The following is a 20,747-nucleotide window of genomic DNA, read 5'->3' as shown; positions in this document are numbered from 1 at the left end:
ACATACTAACTACTCTCTGTGTAAAAAGGTTACCCCTCAGGTCCCTTTTAAATCTTTCTCCCCTCACCTTCCAAAATAAGCCCCCTGGTTTTGAACTCCCCTACCCAAGGGAAAAAGCCTTTGGTTTTCACCTTATCTGTGCCCCTCGTGAGTTTATAAACTTCCTCCGCTCCAATGAAAAACTCCCAGCCTATCTATGCTCTCCTTATAACTCAAATCCTCGAACAGCCATGTAAATCCTTTCTACACCCGTTTCAATTTAATAATATCCTTCCTATAGAAGGGTGACCATAACTATACACAGTACTCCCAAAGTGGCTGAACCAATGTCTTGTACAATTTCAATATGATGCCTCAACCCTTATACTCAGTGGTCTAAATAATGAAGATAAGCATGTTAAATGCCACTTTAACCACCCTGCCTACCTATGATGCAACTTTCAAGGAACTATGGTTCAACAACAATCCCCAGAGCCATACCATTGACTTATAATTCCTGCAACACCTTGTATTTATCAAAATTAAATTCCATCTGCCATTGTTTGGCCCATTGGCCCAATTTAGCAAAATCCCTTTGTAATCTTAGATAATGTTCTTCACCGTCTACTGGTCTAACTCCATATATCTGCTTGTGGCCCATTATCCTTTAGTAATTTGCTTTAGAAAAATTTATTTGTCCCAGATTTAAAATTCACAACTGATCTAGCCTCAACTGTTATTTGTGGAAGAGAGAGCTAAACATTTATCACCCTGTGTGTAGAAGTGCTTCATAATATCTTTCCTGAATGGTCTGGTCCTAATTCTCTAATTGCCCTACCAGTGAAAAAAATTCATTTTTATCAATACTGTCTTTTCCTGTTCATATTTTGAAGACTTCAATCATATTATCACTCACCTTCCTAACGTTCTACGTTCTAGAAAAAACAGGCCTAATTTGTATAAACTCTCCTAAGGTAAACCAGTGTTGTACTCCTGGTAAGGTCAATATATCCTTCCTAAGGTATGGATCCCAGAATTTAGCGCAAGATTCTAGTTGAGGCTGAGAGTGTTTTGTAAAGGACTGTTAAATTCACTGAAGTAGTTGTATTCTGTGACCCCCTGCCGACCTGTCTCACCTTGCACCCATTTGAGAATAGGAGCTCTCATTTTATCGTGTTCCTTTGCCTTAGTCCCACCAAAGTTAAACACTTCATATTTCTCCACGTTAAGTTTATCTACCCATTCCACGCTGGTCTTCAAGTCCATGACTGCCCTTCTCACAGTTCACAATATTTAGTACTTTTTTGTTTCATCCAAATGTTTTGAAAGTTGCCGCCTGGCCAGCCCAAGTGTAGCTCAGCTTCCCAAATGTGGAATTGCCCAGCTGGGATTTAAACTCGTGTCTCGAGCTGAAACCACCAGGCGCTTGGGTTTAAACTCCCCCAGCAACGTAACAATAAAGTTGTCATGCTGTTGCAATGTGGCTTTCAGTGTATGTGCATAGCTTACAAAGAACATGGGCAGTGTATGATGGACTGAGATTGATATCGACTGTCAGTGATTCTGTGATTGATCAGTCGATTGTAGTCTCCTTGTAGAGATCACAGCCCTAGCAGCGTGAGGTATAAAAAGGAAAACGTATGATGAAACATGATGTGGTGGACTCATCTGAAAACTATTAGAAAAAGATTACTGAGTTTTTAATGGAACTCACTGTCTAAAAGGATGGTAAAGGTTGGAACCCTCAAGGGATTTAGGGAGTATTTAGGTGAGCACTTAAATTGCCATAGCTTAGAAGGTGACAGGATTGGTCCTGTAAAATGGAATTAAGGGTATATAGATACTTGATATAGAAGTGCTGGTGTTGGACTGGGGTGGACAAAGTTAAAAATCTCAACTCCAGGTTGTATTCCAATAGGTTTATTTGCAAGTACAAGCTTTCGGAGTGCTGCTCCTTTGTCAGGTACCTGATGAAGGAACAGCACTCTGAAACCTTGGGTACTTCCAAATAAACCCGTTGGACTATAACCTGGTGTTGAGTGATTCTTAACTAGGTACTTGATGACCAGCATGAACATGATAGGCTGAAGGGCCTCTTTCTACGCTATAAAACTTTTTTCCAGCGCTAACCCTCAATGTTTTTGAATGCCTTTGATGTATAAGGTCAGGTAAGGTGTGAACAACTTAAATATAAAGGCTCTGTAAAAGTATTTTCTACATCACAATTTTCATTTGGCTTTCCTTGATTTCGAGCTCATTTGCAGACAAATTATGTTACAAGTGGACTTCCTCAAATGTTTATGAAACAAATTTGCATGTATGAACTGGATCTTTTATCCAGAAAATGTTCATTGTGGAGTGTTCATTACTGAATGGTTTGAAGTCAAATTTGATTGTTCTACTCATCAGTGTATATGATATTTTTAAAAATGTAAGGTATTTACCAAAAGAGTAGAGGCTAGTAGGAAATGTAGGATTGTTGACATATGAAATATTAAACCAGAAGCAATGATTTGAATCTGTCTAATACATCGAAGTGGATAAGCATTATTTTTACAAATATGTTAGGGAAGTGGAGATGGATAGAATATGAACGATCAGTGGATGTAGGTTTGCTCGCTGAGCTGCAAGGTTCATATTCAGACGTTTCATCACCATATTAGGTAATGTCTTCAGTGAGCCTCTGAATGAAGCCACTGAATATGTTACCTAGTATGGTGATGAAACGTCTGAAAATGAACCTTCCAGCTCAGCAAGCAAACCTCCATCCAGAACCTCAACCTGAGCTACAAATCTTCTCAAAACTCACTAATGAAAGAACAGTGATGGTGGTGGTGTAAAAATTCTGTGAATTGAGAAGATATTGGAAAGATGTATGTGTAGTTCGTACCTAAACATGCAAAAGGAAGTACAATCGGAGAAATAATGTAAAAGGAATTGATTTAATTAATTTGTGGAAAGATTGTCAATGGGTACATATAATGTAGGATCAGACCAGCTGAGTTAGTTTAAACTTTTGTACCTTGCTGTTTACACAATGTTAAATAATTGATTTTGTTCTTCTATGAACAGTGTTACCAAAGTAGTTTTGTAAAATTAATTTTTCTCTTTCTGATTTATTACGTATTTTCAGTCCTGTGCCGACTGAGGTTTCTTTAGGACCCAGCGAAGGAGATTGGTAGATTTGTGGTTAGACGTACGACCGGTTGCGCATTAGGACCCGGGGAGGGAACAGGATTTCAGTTCTGTTGTCTGACTGGATTGAAAATTCGCCATGAGTCTGTCGTTTTAGGCCCTGGTGGTGCGGTGTCGGTAGAATTTGTTATCCCGTTTGATTTGAGAGCAAAGAAAACGCATACCTTGTAAAGTACAATTAGGTGTGTAGAGAGTTGAGTTGAGTTTCAGTTTTGCATTGCGGGTAAAGGGCAGGCGTTAATACCGAGGTGAATGTGTTTGTAGTGTGTATGGTGTTTGACCCGACTCTGTCTCATTGCAGCAAACCAAGATGGAGTACGAGTGGAAACCCGATGAGCAAGGGCTCCAACAGATTCTGCAGCTACTGAAGGAATCGCAGTCTCCAGACACAGCCATACAGAGATCCGTTCAGCAAGTATCCTTTGCAAAGCGGCCAGGCCTGATTTGTTTATCTTAAAATTGTTCGCCCTAACATGCTCGAGGAATGCTCCGTATTGTCGTATTCGAGACGGGCGCATTCAGAATGAAGTAGTTTAAGGTTGTGCCTAAGTCGAAGAGGCTGAAGAAGACGCTTCCCCCCCCCTTTTGAAATGTCTCTTTTAATTTAAAATTTTCGAATACTTTTTTAAACCTTTTAAGTGGTTTGACGTTTCCATGTTCTGGTTACAAGGTGCCACCACCAGATTGAGCTTGAAGCCTATGGCGTATACAGTTTTACAGAACCTTTTTAAACTGGTGCTTTAACACGAATGGCATGCTTAACACACAATCGCCATGCGCCTCACGTTGTATAAATTGAGTGATGGGGGAGGTGAATATTGTAATACGCTGTTTTAATTACTGCGGATACCTTTATTCGTTCCATTAGAACGATGCATTTACGTCTGTTTTGCAGATTCAATTCTTTGATAAACTATTAAAATAACCTGTAATAAATCAGACTGTTTGAACATCATCTCAATTTTATCTGGACTGTGTCGTATTTTGACTTCAGATGTGCTTTGTTTTTGTGATTGCTTCATTATAAAATATTTCCTTAGCTGCCTCTTAAGAAACTGGAGCAACTTAATCAATATCCTGACTTCAATAACTATCTAATTTTTGTTCTAACAAAGTTAAAATCAGAAGGTATGTGCATTTGGTAGTTTTGGGTTACATTTATTGACTCATTCCAGTTTGCTTTTAAACACCGTTATCTGACTGAAAAATTTGAGCAGTTCATGTATCTTGACAAAAAATGTAAACATTGAAAAATTTTACAAGTGTTTACTTTCTGAAATTGCTTTGCAGCTTTTTTTTATTTTATAATCTCAAATGTTTGAGATACGTCTGTGCCGATTTTAGTACTGCCTAATCATTTAGCTCATCATATATCCTCCCTTGGTGGTCATCTGGACTATGGATCGTTAACTAAAGCATTTAATTTTTTAAAAAGTTTGCATATTCGAATTTATTGAGCCTTATTCGGTTCATAAGTGCATTTTATGTTCGTAGTCTATAGGAGCTATCGTCTACTGCAATCGAGCATCAAAATTTTGGGCATTAAATCTCTCCCATTGTGTCAGAAGTAATTTATGTGCAGGCTTTTTTTCTAATTGAACATGGGAAGTACAGTAAAGAAGGCCAATGGCTTAAATTAACTTCAGATTTCGGCATACATTTCATGGTGAGTCTGTTCATCAATTACATTTTTGCATTCTAGGCTTGTAATTACTGTATCATTTGATTTAATCTTTATTTCTAATCTGATAAATGACAGAGACAATGCAAATTCAAATATATTACAATTTCTCTTTGGTAAGAAAGCATCTTCAGCTTAAGAAAGTATAAGATAAAGGAGTGGAATAAGGCCAATTCGGCCCATCGAGTCCACTCCTCCATTTAATCATGGCTCTTGGGCATTTCAGCTCCACTTAGCCGCACTCTCCCCATAGCCCTTAATTCCTTGCGAGGTCAAGAACTTATCAGTCTCTGCCTTGAAGACATTTCATGTCCCGGCCTCCACTGCGCTCTGTGGCAATGAATTCCACAGGCCCACCACTCTCTGGCTGAAGAAATGTCTCGTCATTTCTTAACTGTTATGTTAGATGTTGTAGACAGTTATACATTGCATGATGACCAAATATGTGTTTCATATATTAAAACTAGAGGAAAAAGTTTAGAAGTAGACATTTTGTATAAATGTAAATCCCTGATGTGTTGTGAAAAGTATTCAGTGCTCACCTTATGATTTGTAGAGTGAAATTGCATCATCTGACATTTGAGTTAGTGAAACACAAATTCAGTTTGTTCTGGCATTGTGAATAGTGGCACTGTGGCACAGGTGACCTTTTTAAGACGTTTGGTGAAGAACTTGTATTTATCCAATACCTTTCTTCTCTATTTGTTCCAAAGTGGTTTACGGTTAGCAGGTTGCTTTTGATGTGAAGTCTCTGTTTTGTGGCAATTAATTCTATCTGCACAGATGATAGAGGAAATCAATTAATAAAAGTAAGATACTGTGAATTCTAGAAATAAAAACTAAAAATGCTTCAGCATCAGGCAGTATTTAAGGAGAAATATACTTTGCGTCCGTGATCTTTTATCTGAACTGGCTTATAATCAGTCATTTTGTTTTGGTGGTGTGGAGCCAACAGCATTGGCCAGGATATTTCAAAAACCTCTGGGGTTGTTTTCCCAACCTTTTATTGCACAGCAATGTATGGAACATAGTTTCTTCGCTCTCATGACTAATATTGATTGTGTGTTACTTGCACAGATTTTAAATTTATCCCATTGGTAGCAGGGTATTGCTATTCATATTACTAAAGGCTAACCATTGTAAATTTGCTTTACGTGAGATTTCTACCTTTAGAAAAGCTGAAATAGGCATTTCATTTTCTCATGTTTGTGTGCTTTTTTTGTTTTATCAAAAGAAAGTATCTGATTTTATCTTTTAAAATTTATTCTGGTTATAGAAATGGATCTAGCTTCAATTTTAAACATGTTTATGACTTGGGTTGTGAGGTATATCATGTTTTCATAGCCTTGGCCATGAGCTAAAAGAATGTTTATCATTTAGGTTTTGTCATTTTGTTTTCAGTGCAGATGTGGTTTGTTTTCCTATACAGTCTCAAAGGTTTCAAGTCATCACTGCGTACATTTCCACTGGTCACTCTGAGTATGTTGAATTCAGTGACCATTATTCCTATATTAGCCGTAATGAGTGGCATACAGCTTGACCATTGGCATTCCCATTTGCCCTTGACTGTGTTATGAAATCCGAAGGGAATTTCCTGAAATCTATTTTGAATTGGTTGCAAAGTTTCTCCTGTTTTCTTTGCTTGTCTCAGGACGTGGGAGTGGATGAATGATATGAGAACGTATAAAGAATAGAGTCATAGAGATGTACAGCATGGAAACAGACCCTTCGATCCAACTCGTCCATGCTGACCAGATCTCCCACCTGCCAGCACCCAGCCCATACACCTTCAAGCCCATTCTCTTCATATATCCATCCAGATGCCTTTTAAATGTTGCAATTGTACCAGCCTCCACCACTTTCTCTGGCAGCTGATTCCATACACACACTACCCTCTGCGTGAAAGAGTTGCCCCTTAGGTCTCTTTTATATCTTTTCCCCCCTCACCCTAAACCTATGCTCTCTAGTTCTGGACTCCCCCACTAAGGAAAAGGCCTTGACTATTTAACCTATGTATACCCCTCATGATTATATAAACCTCTATCAGGTCACCCCTCAGCCTCCGATGCTCCAGGGAAAACAGCCCCAGCCTACTCAACCTCTTCCTATAGCTCAAATCCTCCAACCCTGGCAATGACCTTGCAAATCTTTTCTGAGCCCTTTCAAGTTTCACAACATCTTTCCAATAGGAAGGAGGCCAGAATTGCGCGCAAAATTCCAAAAGTGGCCTAACCAATGTTCTGGACAGCTGCAATATGACCTCCCAACTCTTGTACTCAGTGCTCTGACCGATAAAGGAAAGCATATCAAACTCCTCCTTCACTAGCCTATCTACCTGTGACTCTATTTTCAAGGAGCTATGAACCTGCACTCCAAGGTCTCTTTGTTCAGCAACACTCCCTAGGACCTTACCATTAAGTGTATAAGTCCTGCTAAGATTTGCTTTCTCAAAATGCAGCACCTCGCATTTATCTAAAGCAAACTCCATTTGCCACTCCTCAGCCTATTTGCCCATCTGATCAAGATCCTGTTGTAATCCGAGGTAACCTCCTTCGCTGTCCACTATACCTCCAATTTTGGTGTCATCTGCAAACTAACTACAGAGGAACCTTGGTTATCTGAATATGAATTATCCGAATTTTGGATTATCCAAAGAAACATCAAAAAGGTGTTTCCAACACTGATTGCGTCTTTTGTTTACAACGATTAAAAATGAACTCTTCTTGGCAGCATTTCAGTAAGCACAGTCCTGGACATTGGGAGCCGAGGCATCGTCTCCAAATGACCGCTCATTTGCTCTAGCTATCTTGCTCGCTCTCTCCCACCACTGACATCAGACTCATTGGTCTGTAGTTCCCTGGCTTGTCCTTACCAACTTTCTGTAACAGGTTTGGTTTGATGGTCCTTTTTTTGTTCTTCCCCGTCACTTATAATTGTATTCACGTGATGCTGCCGACTGGGTTTCTGTCAGCTGATAACTGAGGGGTATGGGATCTTATACACCTCAAGGTACTGAAGTTAAATCCGTTTGAGATCTGCTACCCTGGAAGACCAGACATCAAACCACTGACCTTTCCGAAATGCTCAATTAATGAATCAGTAAGGATGCCAAAGTTCAGTTCAAGCATATTCTGGATTCAATTTTGAGAGCAGTTCAGTTTCTAAAATAATGTTGTTAGACCAATGTGAATAGTTTCTAGTCATGTGATTAATTCACTTATTCGACTTGAGGGATATTTGTCTGCTAAGGTTGGATTTCTTGAGTATAGCTTCATACTGAATGTAAAGAAAAATACTGTTAAAGAAAATAAATTACTAATTTAGCATGTCACTTGTCAGTGATTTAAATGTGGTTCAGTAACAGGGAGGTGACATGCATTAATATTCATTATCGCATGGCTCAATTATGTTGCTCGTGGCTCAACTTTCTCATTGTTTACTTTGTGATCTATTTGAACTTATTATTAGCTGCAAATGTCAAAAAATGGACAGTAATGAAGGAAGTAAAATTAAAATTTTGCGTAATTTTAGTTTTTGATGCAAATGTGCTGATGTTAAGATTGTTTTTAAGGTAATGTTGGGAGTATTTGTAAGAATTGAGACATGCTTAATGTGTACTGATTAGGAACTTTGAAAGTTTTGTTGTTGGCTGACAAACAAACTTGCAATAAAAATGTCGGAGATGTAAAACATTTAATTCTGTTTCTCTCTTCACAGATGAGCTACGCATGCTGAGTGTTTCCAATATTTTCTGACTTGGTTTCTGGCTTCTATAGTATTTTACTTTTGATTTTCAACTGGGTTACAGTTTTGACTCCAGAAGTAAATTTAGTTTCACCTTTGAGTTGTCGCTAGCATCTGAAGTACTCTCAATTTATATATTTTTTAAAAGTATTCAGAGAGAATTTTCCTTAATTGGAAATTAGTTGGGATGATTGCTCTTCAAATACTTTGAAGAAAAAGTTCCTAGAATATGGCATTAACGGATAGACAGTGGCTATATAAAAGGTGCATTAAGGCTGTCTTCATCCTTGTACCAATCTCTAATTATTTTCTCCCAGATAAAGTGCAATTTTTAAAATAATTGTCAATTAGTTTTCTAAAGCACAAATTGCACAAAAAGAAATGACTTCGAAGTTCAGGAAAAAGCCACCATTGTACTTTGGGAGACTAGTGGCTGTCCCTGCAGTTTGCAATCACTTGAGTTCCAGACTTTCTTCTTTTAAATAAAAAGTAATTTGATAGAAATTATTTCAGTCCAAATACTATTTGAGCACACAGTGATGGTACTATTTTTTCAAATTAAAAGTTGGCAAAAATTGAGCTGAAACTTATAGATGATTTCTTCTTTGCTAACTGGTTTGAATTTGCATTTTCATATTAGTATCTAGAGTGAATGCCATCAACTCACTATGCACATTAATGCACAGTCTGTAGTGTGGGCATAAATGAAATAACTACAGTAATGTCTGATTAGCAGAAGTAATATTCACCATACTTAGCTCACTTTCTGTGTGGGGCATGCTGATTCATTTTAGATTAATCAGGACATTTGTTTGCTTTTTTGAAGCCAATAATAAATATGCACATGGTAAGTGCATAGAAGGTTTATCAGCATCTGAAGGGAAGCTTGATTCATATTTTGATTACAGATAGTTAGAATTGAAGCTATTATTAAGGCGTGAACGTGTTACACCTTACAGTTTGTACTGGCGCAGGATATTTGCCATATTATGAAGAATTCATGACTGTCACAATTAATTCAAGAATTTATATTATTTTGTTGAATGAATTCACAGTAAGTTGAAAATATAAAATACAATTATGCAAAGTTGAACATAATTCTTTTGGTTTTTGTTGTATTATCCCTTGTTATTTCATTATTAAAAAAGTAAGACATAAAGAATTCCCTGAGTTGGGTTACAGAAGCATGTAAATACAAAATCATCTATTACCTGTTAGGCCATGGACAATTCTGAAGATGCATCAGACCTTTTTAACTGCCTGTTTGAGATTTTTGGTAAGATTTTTGAAGAACTTCTAATTTTCTTTGGGCAGGTGATTATAACTATACATAGGCTACCACTTCACAAAGAATAGTAAATCAATTGAAACCCTACACCATGCACAAATTGGTTTGCAGCTTGTCTGTCTGTACACTGACCAGCTGACTTGAACCTAAAATATTCGAACTTGCAGGCTGCATCTGGTTAGAATTTTGAATTTTTAGTTCACCTTGGTATGGTTGGAACACTACACACATCATTTGATCCTTTGGAGTGGGGGTTTGCCAGTGTGCAACCCAATTAATATGGCGTAGGTAAGAATTAGCCACGCCATTTGAATAGCATCTGATGAGAAGTGTAGTCGAAGTGGATTAGATCTAATTTTGCTGTTGTAACAATACTTGAAAATGTATAGTGGATATATACCACAAAGGTTTTCAGAGCTGTATTCTCTGAATCGCTTTGATTTTATTATTTCTTTGTCAAACCTATAGGAACTGAAAGCACCTGTTTTGTGTTTTTAGCTGACTTTTCTCACATCTCATTCCTCAATGCAAACGTTGGCATTAAAATGAATATGCAGAGGTGTTGTTTAATGGTTTGTTCCATTTAAAAAATGTTTAGCATATAGTTAAATATGGAAAAACTATTTTAATACATTCATATACAAATGGTCATTTGAAACACTATTTGACTTGAAACGTAGTGCATGCTTGGTTCCAGTGTGCAGTGGAATGGTTACCTTTTGCTTTCTTTCAGAAGTTGATAGTGTCAGAAAGAGAGCTATGTTAGCTAAAGTTTGAATGCTGAATGGAAAGATTGATATTTAAATTAGTCTGATCATTTAATACATGAAAATGTTTTTTTTTAAAAGCAAGGCAAAATGATCAGTGGGTGGGGTCAGGTTCTCACAGACCCAAAAGATTTTGGTTTAGCTTCCAGTTAGTTGGTTTTTGCTGGCTGCTGGAACTGAAAGCTTGAGTTCTCTGCTGCTAGAATGAAATCTTACACAGAGAGGCTTCCTCTTTCAAAAAGGGCGGATTGTTTCTTTTGGTGTTTCCTTCTGCTGAATTGGAGAGAGATAGCATGTGAGAATAACAACTGTGTGGCTGAATTGCCTTTGCCAAGAGTGTGTTTATGGGATGCTGCTTATCCATCTTCAGTTTGTGAAGTTAGTTATAGTACAGCTGTGCCATTTCAAGTGAGTTTTCAGTCCTGTTCCCACTTTGTCTCTTGTGGGTGATGAAGTTGATTTTGCGTAATTACACCAGTTTTTCATTAGAGTGTAGTTTAATCTTTATCTTGGTCTGTTGTTGATCTGACTAATCCAGTTATATTTCTAGTCGTTGGTAACCTTTCCAAACTGATGTTGGTCAGAAACCTGGCAGTGGTGCTGCCTTGAATACTGGAGTGATTGGTTGACATTGAAGTTATCACAAATAAGCCATAAGAAATGAGAGAGGAGGAGAATTAGGTCATTTGGCTCATTGAGTCTGCCATTGTTTAACCACAACTCTATTCTCCTGCCTTCTCCCCATAACCCTTGATTCATTTACTAAAAAAGAATCTGTCTTATCTATGCCTTAAATACACTCAATGACTTGGCCTCCACACTGTGTCAATGAGTTCCACAGATTCAGGTACCAAGTAACATGGGGCAAACGTTAGGTAACATCGCTTGATTATTGAATGTTTCAGATTGGTACTGAATTCTAATCATCATCAAACATGCTGTTTATTGACCTTGCAAAAGAGGAAGCTTCTTCGATGTGACATTGCTAAGTGTTTGGATCAGGGACTTCCATGATGAAAATATAAACCAGTGTTGTGTGATTACACTGATCCAGTGTTACCTTGCCTTTTTGTAAGGTATCACTCCAATTGTTGGAGGGTTTCATTCACTTCCATTGACTTCCAATTTGATGGGCTCCTTTGTTGTATTTATTATGATATGAAGAACTTCTATTCATACTTTCCCCTCACTTTCATCTCTTGTATCTCTGTCTGGATCAATACTGAAGGGATTTGGAACTGTGTACTTCTGGTTGAATCCAAATTTAGCATTGGCCAGCAGTTTGTTAATCTGTCTGTATATGCATGATGATTCAGTTAATTACTAATTGCATGTCTGTTTGTAGGTGAAGTCTGAACTGCATTTAATTACTTTAAAATAAGACATGTAATGTGCTTGGTTTTTATTAATTTTTTTAAATCAATGTGACACTTGTTTTTGAATCAGACGGATTCAGACTTTTCAAAAATGTAAAAATTAATTGAAATAGACTACCGGACCATAAGGCTACTTCCTCAATAGAAAGAGACTAGTGCTGGTTTAAACTGAGGGTCAGCATACCTCCAGGGAGAGGAGAGGTTGAAAAGTAGAGTCCTACATGGTAATCCCAGATAGTACAGGAGTTGAACCTGTACTGTTGGCATCACGAAGTATGACAAACGAACTGCTGAGCCAACTGAGCTAACTAAACTCTGTCATATGAATGGCCCCACCTTTTGAATTAGCTGCAGAAGTAAAAGATTGTATTGGACTATTTGAAGAGAAGCAACATTGTCCCACTCCCTAAGCATCATATACTTTGAACAACAAAAATGTAATAAACTTTTGTATATTTATTGTGCATAAATTAGTTTACAGTAAAATAGTGACTGCATTTAAAAGTTCTTTATATTCATTGAACAGCTTTCGGTTATCATGAAGATGTGAAAGGCATGATATGAATGTAATTCCATTTTTGTATGCATCTGTTCGTACCAGTATTGCGATGGCTTTAAAAACACAATGCACTGTGTAAAAGTGCTGACCTTTTTATTGTTCCATTACAGATGAACCCACGCGATCCTTAAGTGGTCTGATTTTGAAGAACAATGTGAAAGCACATTTACACAATTTCCCTAATGGGGTAACAGATTTCATTAAAAATGAGTGCCTGAAAAACATTGGTGATTCCTCACCCTTAATAAGAGCAACTGTTGGTAAGATGTTTGTGAATTCATGTTTTGATTCTTGATACTTTCATAATCTTCACTTGTATATTTTAAAATAACTTATTGCAGGTAATACCTTATTTTTCTTTCAGGAGAATCATCCAAGTATAGTAGATTTAATTGTACCTTCCTTTATAAGAGCATGTAAAATAGGTGCAGAGTTAGGCTGTACAGTTGTTCGAGCCTGCTCCACAATTCACCAGAATTACTTAACATCATCTTCCGTACCATCCCCATAAGCCTTACCATCAGTATCCACAGGTAGGTCAGTCACTGCATTCAATAAATTTAATGACTGTGTATCCACAGCCCTCCCTAAGATAGAGAATTCTGAAAGTCCGCAGCCTTTTGAATGAAGAAAATTCTCCTTTCAGTCTTAAATGACTGACCCCTAGTTCCGAGTTCCCCAGCTGGGCAAAATGTTCCCTCAGCATCTACCCTATAACATCCCTTAAAAAGTCTATTGTTTCAATTAGATGTATTCTTTTTTGTGGCATGTAGGCATGGTTTCTTTGATCTCTTCTCATCCCAGGAATGTATTTCTAAGTTTTGTTGCACTTCCTTGAAGACTGGTGGATACTCCTCCCTTGGGTCAGGAGACTAAAATTATGCCTGGGGCAATGACTTTGTAGTGTCTTCATATCAAGAATGATTTGCTTCAGCTTTGGTTCAGTTAGTTCATAGGCTAAGAACTGGGCCACATGTAAGGTCATGATGCTTGGAGAGTTAGTAGGTGGGATTGTATTCTTTTTCTGATGTCTCAACTTGGCCTCTTTGTGTTACCAACCAAATCTCTTGGTGCTTGGCATCTTACTGAAAAACCACAAGTCGTGGACTTCACATGAGTCAATGAGGATGTTTGACTTTCTCGGGTATGATTTGAATGCTGCCCAAAAATGTTGCATCTGTCCATTCCCAACCATGACTGCATTCCAAATAAGCCTCTTGTATAAGGAGTCGTGTCAAGTATAAACATGGCCAGCCCAATGGAGCTGGTTTACAGTGATTAACCACACTGTGTTATTAACACTTCCGTACCTTTATTTCCACATTATCCTGTTATTAAAGATTAACATGCATTTTTCTTTCATACATACTTGTTATGCCTGTACATTAACTTGGTAATTAATGTGCAAATCCACCCAACTATCTACACTTAACAAATATTCCATTCTTCAATAATTTTCTTTCCAGAGTGCGTTTCATCTAACGTGTCTTTGCCTAGCTGGTACAGATCTTTTATATCACCCTCTTTCAAGGTCTCTCCAATCTTAGGTTGCTGCCTAACTTTGTGTTATTAGTAGCCTTAGATGCATTCTGACCACATTACTCGTCCAGATCTTTTCTAAACTTGTTATTATATACCCTTAGAGCAGGTGGGACTTGAACCTGGGCCTCATGACTCCGAGGTCATATCACTTTTCTAAGTCAGTGTTGTAAATTGTAAATATCAGAAATCTATTCTTTGTCCATTTGTGGTTTTGTACATTCTGTGCAATACTTTCATCCTTTCATTGTTGCTGTTTGCTCTGTGACAGGTGCTGTTCAAGTCCTTCATTATTTAAACTTGTCTTATTATTGAGTTTAATTGATAGGTTTGCATGAGATAATAAACAACTGTTTTAGATAGCTTTAGCAATTGATTCAATCCTGTACGTATACTGAGGTATAATGATTACATAAGACCAAATTTTAGGTTTTGAATTCCCAAAAGATTTATTAATCAGCGAGTTTTTAAGTCACTTAACTGCAAAAATCTGATTTTCGAGGTTGTTTTTCTAACTCCTCATACAACAGAAAATAGAGAACAGTATAACTCTTGTGAAAGCAATTGCAGTTATTCCTCTTGCAAATTAAGTTTTGTTTTCCCTTAACATCAATCAAGGGATCATTTACCATAATTCATTTGAATCCTAGATAGCTTCAGCTGTAACTCTTCCATACAGCCACAGGTTATACTGCAGAAGGAGATCATTTTCTCTATGTATCTACTAGCTTTTTAGTACAGCAACCTGGAGCTAAATCTGCAGAACTTCATTCTCTTCGTAGTGCTGAGTCTTTTGTTTCAATTATTTATCCAAACGTCCCTTAAAAATGCTTTTGTGTCTGATTCAGCAAGTCCCTTGGAATGCATTATCAAAGTCCCTAACATGTTTATGTCACAAAATTGCCTTTAACTCCGTTCTTCCTAAAGTAGTTAACAATGTAACTTCATTTTAACACTTAAAAATTAGTGTGACACCATATGCCAACAAAATTAATGCCTCAACAAAGCTGCATCGTAGTACAGGTTGTTCTATTATAATGCAAGTTTTGTCAACACAAATTTGCTGTAGTGTAATTGACGAATTGAGAGTGCAGTTTCTGAAGCACGAACTTGTAAAACGAGTTGGCTGTAACACCATTACAACATCAAAACTTTTAACGCTTTTTCAAAAACATGATTTTTCTATATCGGGTTGCACAAGAATGCAACCATCATGTTGTAGCAGAACTGACTGTGGTATTTATTAAAATTTGCATATTGCAGATCAACATATAATGCATCATAAAATTATGAAAATTTGTTTAAAGTGCTTTGTTATTTTGTTCAATATTATTTTATGTCCTCACTATTCCATTATTTTCTATGACCACCTTTACCGGAAATAGTGAACAGGATAGATCTGCATAATTGCATTCAGCATTACTGATCTTTAACAACATGGGCAAAGTTCCCTCCAGACTGTCTTGATATTGGTATTGTGTGAAACTAGTCAAATAAACTTGACATTTTGAACTGAGAATTTTAATTTTCTCTCCCTCCCCTTTCCTCCATCCCTCAGCATGCACAAAAGCATATGCATGCAATAATCCCTCCCTTTGGTGCCCCTTCCCACCCCCTCTCTCCCCACCCACAGATCAATGAGTGAGAAAATGTGGTAGCTGTGACACCCTCAGCCTGTGCTGGTGTATAGCTGCGAACCTGTAGGCAATGTTTTTAAGTGCTCTCGAGATGAAGGCTGTTGGTGCCAATATTGGGTCCAGGTGCAACGTTCATTGAGAGAAGGCTGCTTTTGTTTTGGGTGATTGAGGTTGAGCATTTGGGCATTTCTCTTGAAAACAATCTTGGTGAATTCTGTTTTTCATTATGTAGATGTGGGAATTTATTAGCTTTAAAGCTTTGTGTAGTGCAAGTAGTTATAGCTGTTATCATCTATAAAGCTCAAATGAAACCTGATTGAATAGTCACCTGGAAGGAAGGTAACATGAGAAACATGGTCGCTTACTAGAAAATTTAGCCGATCTCTGCCATTGAATTCAATATCTACTATGCCTACTCCCAATGCAATGCAGCAACTCACCCACCTTAATTGAACAACATCTCCCTTCTTCACAACCACAATCATCAAGATGAGTAGTGTTAATGTAGGAAAGCTGACAAATTGGAGTTTCCTTGGTTGTTTACTGTTCTGATTTGTCATGTGTATAGCTGGGTCCACCATAACCATGGAGTCAATGTCCTAGAATTCAGTAATTGCCACAAGCAGTGGACTAGTCAAAGGAAAAGATGTATCATAATTTTTGGGTAACCCGTGAGGGGCAGAAAGTGTACTCTTGACAAGATCACTAATATCTCAAGAACAAATATATTTTGTAATGCAAGTACATGAACTTTTTATAAATGAAAGGATGTATTCCAGATTTAGTTAATTTATGCAGAATATGTGATATTTCCACACTGTAATGTAATCTAATCTAATCTAATCTAAATATATTTTGTAATGCAAGTACATGAACTTTTTATAAATGAAAGGATGTATTCCAGATTTAGTTAATTTATGCAGAATATGTGATAGAGTTTTGATTACTCTTGCCCCATTTATCTAGCTTTTTGTATTTCTGATGCTGAAGCTTGAGACAGAAATGTTGCTAATCTTATGTTACAGGAATTTTAATTACAACAATAGCATCAAAGGGTGAACTGCAAAACTGGCCAGACCTCTTGCCTAAGTTGTGCGCACTATTGGATTCAGAAGATTACAACACATGTGAGGTAAGTTTGTTCTGTAGATTTTTAGTGATTTTAGATCTTCAATTTGTTTAGGTGCCAAGACAATTTTTGACTCCCAGATCTTCCTCTGGGCAGCAGAATACTTTGAATATCGTAAACTTAGAAAAGAAGGATAGTCTTATCTGAAGGCCAGTCTAGAAAATAATATTTTGCATTTTTTATTACCTCTTTGCTGAATTTCTGGCAACTTGAGTAACTAGAAGTAGAAAATAAGGTATTGACATGCATTGCGATGACCTTATCTTTAATAATGCACTTAAGATATTTCCAGCAGAAGTCATGTCAGGTGTTACAAGTGACCACATAAGTCTCAGTGACAATACACAAGTTTTATTTTAAAAAGTACTGTGGTGAAAGTTTTCACTTTTCTCAATGTCGCCACCTATAGTCTATCTGTTGCTGCAAAATGCATTTGTGAGTGGTGCAGCGTTACTACTTGATTTCTGACAGGTACAAGTGTACTTAGAGGATTTTAACTTGGAGCCAGTTTGATACCTAATTAATTGCTTTTTTTAATTGTTTATTTTCATCAAAACCTCAGCTTAGTATTTAAGCTGAGCTTTTAATGCCTTCTCTTCAACTCATCATGCATTCCACAAACAAGGTATTAGTATATCCATTATAGTTTCCCTTGCATTTTTGTTTTCCAGGCACTTGAAAAGAAGGTTAATTGAAAGCATCAATTTCTCCTTTTAAACCAATGTTTAGAAAATCTGCTTCATTTGTGAGGTTGTACTGAAGTTATACTCACCCTGTACTTGGCAGCCATCTTCATGTGGAAATGCAATGTTGTCAGTGTCAGCACAGCTTAACTTTTATACCACAGGATAATTTCAACAGCACTGGAGACATACATAACATGAGCCTTCAGCCTGCACCAATGTACAACACAATTCAGTGTGCATTGGTTAGTACATATTACATACCTCTGGACTCTCAGTGTAACAAGGCTTTTTTTAAAATGTGTTTAGAGACAAAAAAAACTGCAGATGCTGGAATCCAAAATAGACAGATAGGAGGCTGGAAGAACATAGCAAGCCAGACAGCATCAGGAGGTGGAGAGGTCGATGAAGGGTTACATCCGAACTGTCGACTCCTCCACCTCCTGGCTGGCTGGTTTGCTGTGTTCTTCCAGCCTCCTGTTTGTCTATTTTTTTTTAAATGTGGCAGGATTCCCAAAGTTGTATGTTTTTATTAATTCCACATATTCCTCTCTGCAGAGTACAGTTGTCTTTTGTGGCAGAAAAGAGTATCACTTGGTGAATGTCCTGTTGCTCAGTCATTGTAAACACCAAAAAGGAATAGACTTGCAATAATGTCTAGGTTTTCATGACCATTCATTGCTTTGTAGTAAATGAAATACTATTTGAAGCAGAGATACTGTTGTAATGCAAGAAACATGGCAGCCAATTTTGTGCACAAACAGCTCCCAAAGTGAAGTAAATTGGAGCTACCATAATTCTTTGAGCAGGTGAGCACCAGTGATTAATCATGTTCATGGCATCACTAGAATCATCAAGTGTTTTGAAAGCATGCATAAAATATATTTTATCATGTTCAGTACTGCCCAGTTAGGTTGTCGAGAACATAGTGTGCAGTACCTTTTCAAATCAAGCTGTTCAAGCATGGAGAAATGAACGACCAGAACTTTGAACAGCAATTAAAGAACTGCTGTCAGATGGTGTTGTATAGAAGACTCTTTCTCTGGCTATATGATATCCAAAAGAGGAGCTAAAAAGGTGCATGATTTTCCAACTTGCTGTTGCTATAGTTGCTGTCACAGCCCGATTCTCCTCCTCGCCAGAAACACTAAACTTTCATATATATCTGTTTGACACTTGTGTCTACGTTTGTAGTAATAGTATGTTCTCCTGTGTCACCAGAAAAATATAATGTTGATTTGTTTAGTAACATTAATTATCCTATTTTTCTGTAGTTTTTATCCATTGTGACTTGCATGGTATTTGAATTTGTACTCCCTTTAAGTCCTGTTATCTGATTTGTAGGAAGTGGTGATACAGTGGTAATGTCACTGGATTAGTTATCAAGAAGCACAGGCCGATACCACAGAGACATCAATTTGTTGCATTGTGACAGTGACAATTAGTACAATCTATAATTGAAACCTAGTGCTACTAATAATGACAAGCTGTCTTTAATTGTCATAGCACCCATATGATTCATTGATTTTTGTTTTAGTGAAGGAAATCAACCCCTTGTTGCATGGTCTGACTACATATGACTCTAGGTCCCTGGTAATGTGGTTGAACCACTTACCCTTTGAAATGACCTGGCAAGCCACTCCGTTCTCAAGGGCTAGTAATGATGGGCATTAGATGTGAGCCATGCCAGTAATGCTTGCATCCCATGACAGAATTTTTAAAAATTCTCCTCCGTCCTCCTTCAGCAACAGTAAGACTTAAAATTGTTGCTTTGCTTTCTCGTCACAGGCCATCTCCAACCCTCTTGGGAACTGCTGCAAGTTGTTTTCTGTCATGTTATGAGGCTTCTGAAAAAGCTGGTGAAAGACTTATTAGTACACTCTGTAGACAGAATTGGGGGATTTGAGGAAAATTGACAGTGGCATCTGAGTTGTTCTAGCATTTTATTTTTATTCTAGATTTCCAGCATCTGCAGTATTTTACTTGTAACCACTTAGTATTTTGAAGTTGTAAGCGAACCTGCTGTCCCATTTTAGGCACCAAAAGTGTCTCGCAGCAGTATCTTCTAATGAGTGCAGCACACTTAGTAGCCATTTGGCCTATTAAGACTGCACCAACCAGTGCTTTTCTAAGCTAAAAACTTTTGGCCCCTGCACAACCCTTATCCCTTTAGATATATTAATAGTCAAGGAATATAGAGATGTCGGACGGATTGCACCTAAATTGGAAGGAGACTAATATACTGGCAGGGAAATTTGCTAGAACTGCTTGGGAGGACTTAAACTAGTAAGGTGGGGGCGTTGGGACCCAGGGAGCCAGTGAGGAAAGAGATTGATCTGAGACAGTTCCAGCTGAGAACAGAAGTGAGTCAAACAGTCAGGGCAGGGAGGGACAAGGTAGGACTAATAAATTAAACTCCAGTTATTTCAATGCATGGGGCCTAACAGGGAAGGCAGATGAACTCTGGGCATGGTTAGGAATATGGGACAGGGATATCATAGCAATTACGGAAACATGGCTCAGGCATGGGCAGAACTGGCAGCTGAATGTTCCAGGATACAAATGCTACAGCAAGGATAGAAAGGGAGGCAAAAGAGGAGAGGGAGTGGCATTTTTGATTAGGGATAGCATTACAGCTGTGCTGAGGGAGGATATTCCCGGAAATACATCCAGGGAAGTTATTTGGGTGGAACTGAGAAATAAGAAAGGGATGATCACCTTATTGGGATTGTATTATAGACCCCCCAATAGTCAGAGGGAAATTGAGAAACAAACTTGTAAGGAGATCTCAGCTATCTGTAAGAATAATAGGGTAGTTATGGCAGGGGATTTTAACTTTCTAAACATCGACTGGGACTGCCATAGTGTTAAAGGTTTAGATGGAGAGGAATTTCTTAAGTGTGTACAAGACAATTTTCTGATTCAGTATGTGGATGTACCTACTAGAGAAGGTGCAAAACTTGACCTACTCTTGGGAAATAAGGCAGGGCAGGTGACCGAAGTGTCAGTGAGGGCCAGTGACCATAATTCTGTTCATTTTAAAATAGTGATGGAAACGGATAGACCAGGTCTAAAAGTTGGAGTTCTAAATTGGAGAAAGACCAATTTTGACAGTATTAGGCAAGAACTTTCAAAAGCTGATTGGAGGCAAATGTTCGCAGGTAAAGGGA

At 37.7% G+C, this 20,747-nt stretch overlaps 1 protein-coding gene across 6 annotated transcripts in view; it reads left to right on the top strand.

The window, feature by feature from the left end:
* tnpo1 (transportin 1) overlaps positions 1-20,747 on the top strand; it is a 124,216-nt gene that overhangs the window by 30,192 nt on the left and 73,277 nt on the right. For 5 of the 6 annotated variants that reach the window (XM_043707736.1, XM_043707756.1, XM_043707728.1 and 2 more), the window contains 4 exons: positions 3,476-3,589; positions 4,227-4,302; positions 12,700-12,849; positions 16,791-16,897. In XM_043707736.1, coding sequence (XP_043563671.1) covers positions 3,476-3,589; positions 4,227-4,302; positions 12,700-12,849; positions 16,791-16,897 — 447 coding nt within the window. Of the gene's footprint in view, positions 1-3,202; positions 3,357-3,475; positions 3,590-4,226; positions 4,303-12,699; positions 12,850-16,790; positions 16,898-20,747 lie in introns of those variants that run through there. The other variant, XM_043707746.1, reaches the window with a different exon arrangement.

The sequence above is a fragment of the Chiloscyllium plagiosum genome, chromosome 2, assembly GCF_004010195.1.
Source record: "Chiloscyllium plagiosum isolate BGI_BamShark_2017 chromosome 2, ASM401019v2, whole genome shotgun sequence".
NCBI lineage: Eukaryota > Metazoa > Chordata > Chondrichthyes > Orectolobiformes > Hemiscylliidae > Chiloscyllium > Chiloscyllium plagiosum.
This window is presented reverse-complemented; position numbering and strand designations above follow the sequence as displayed.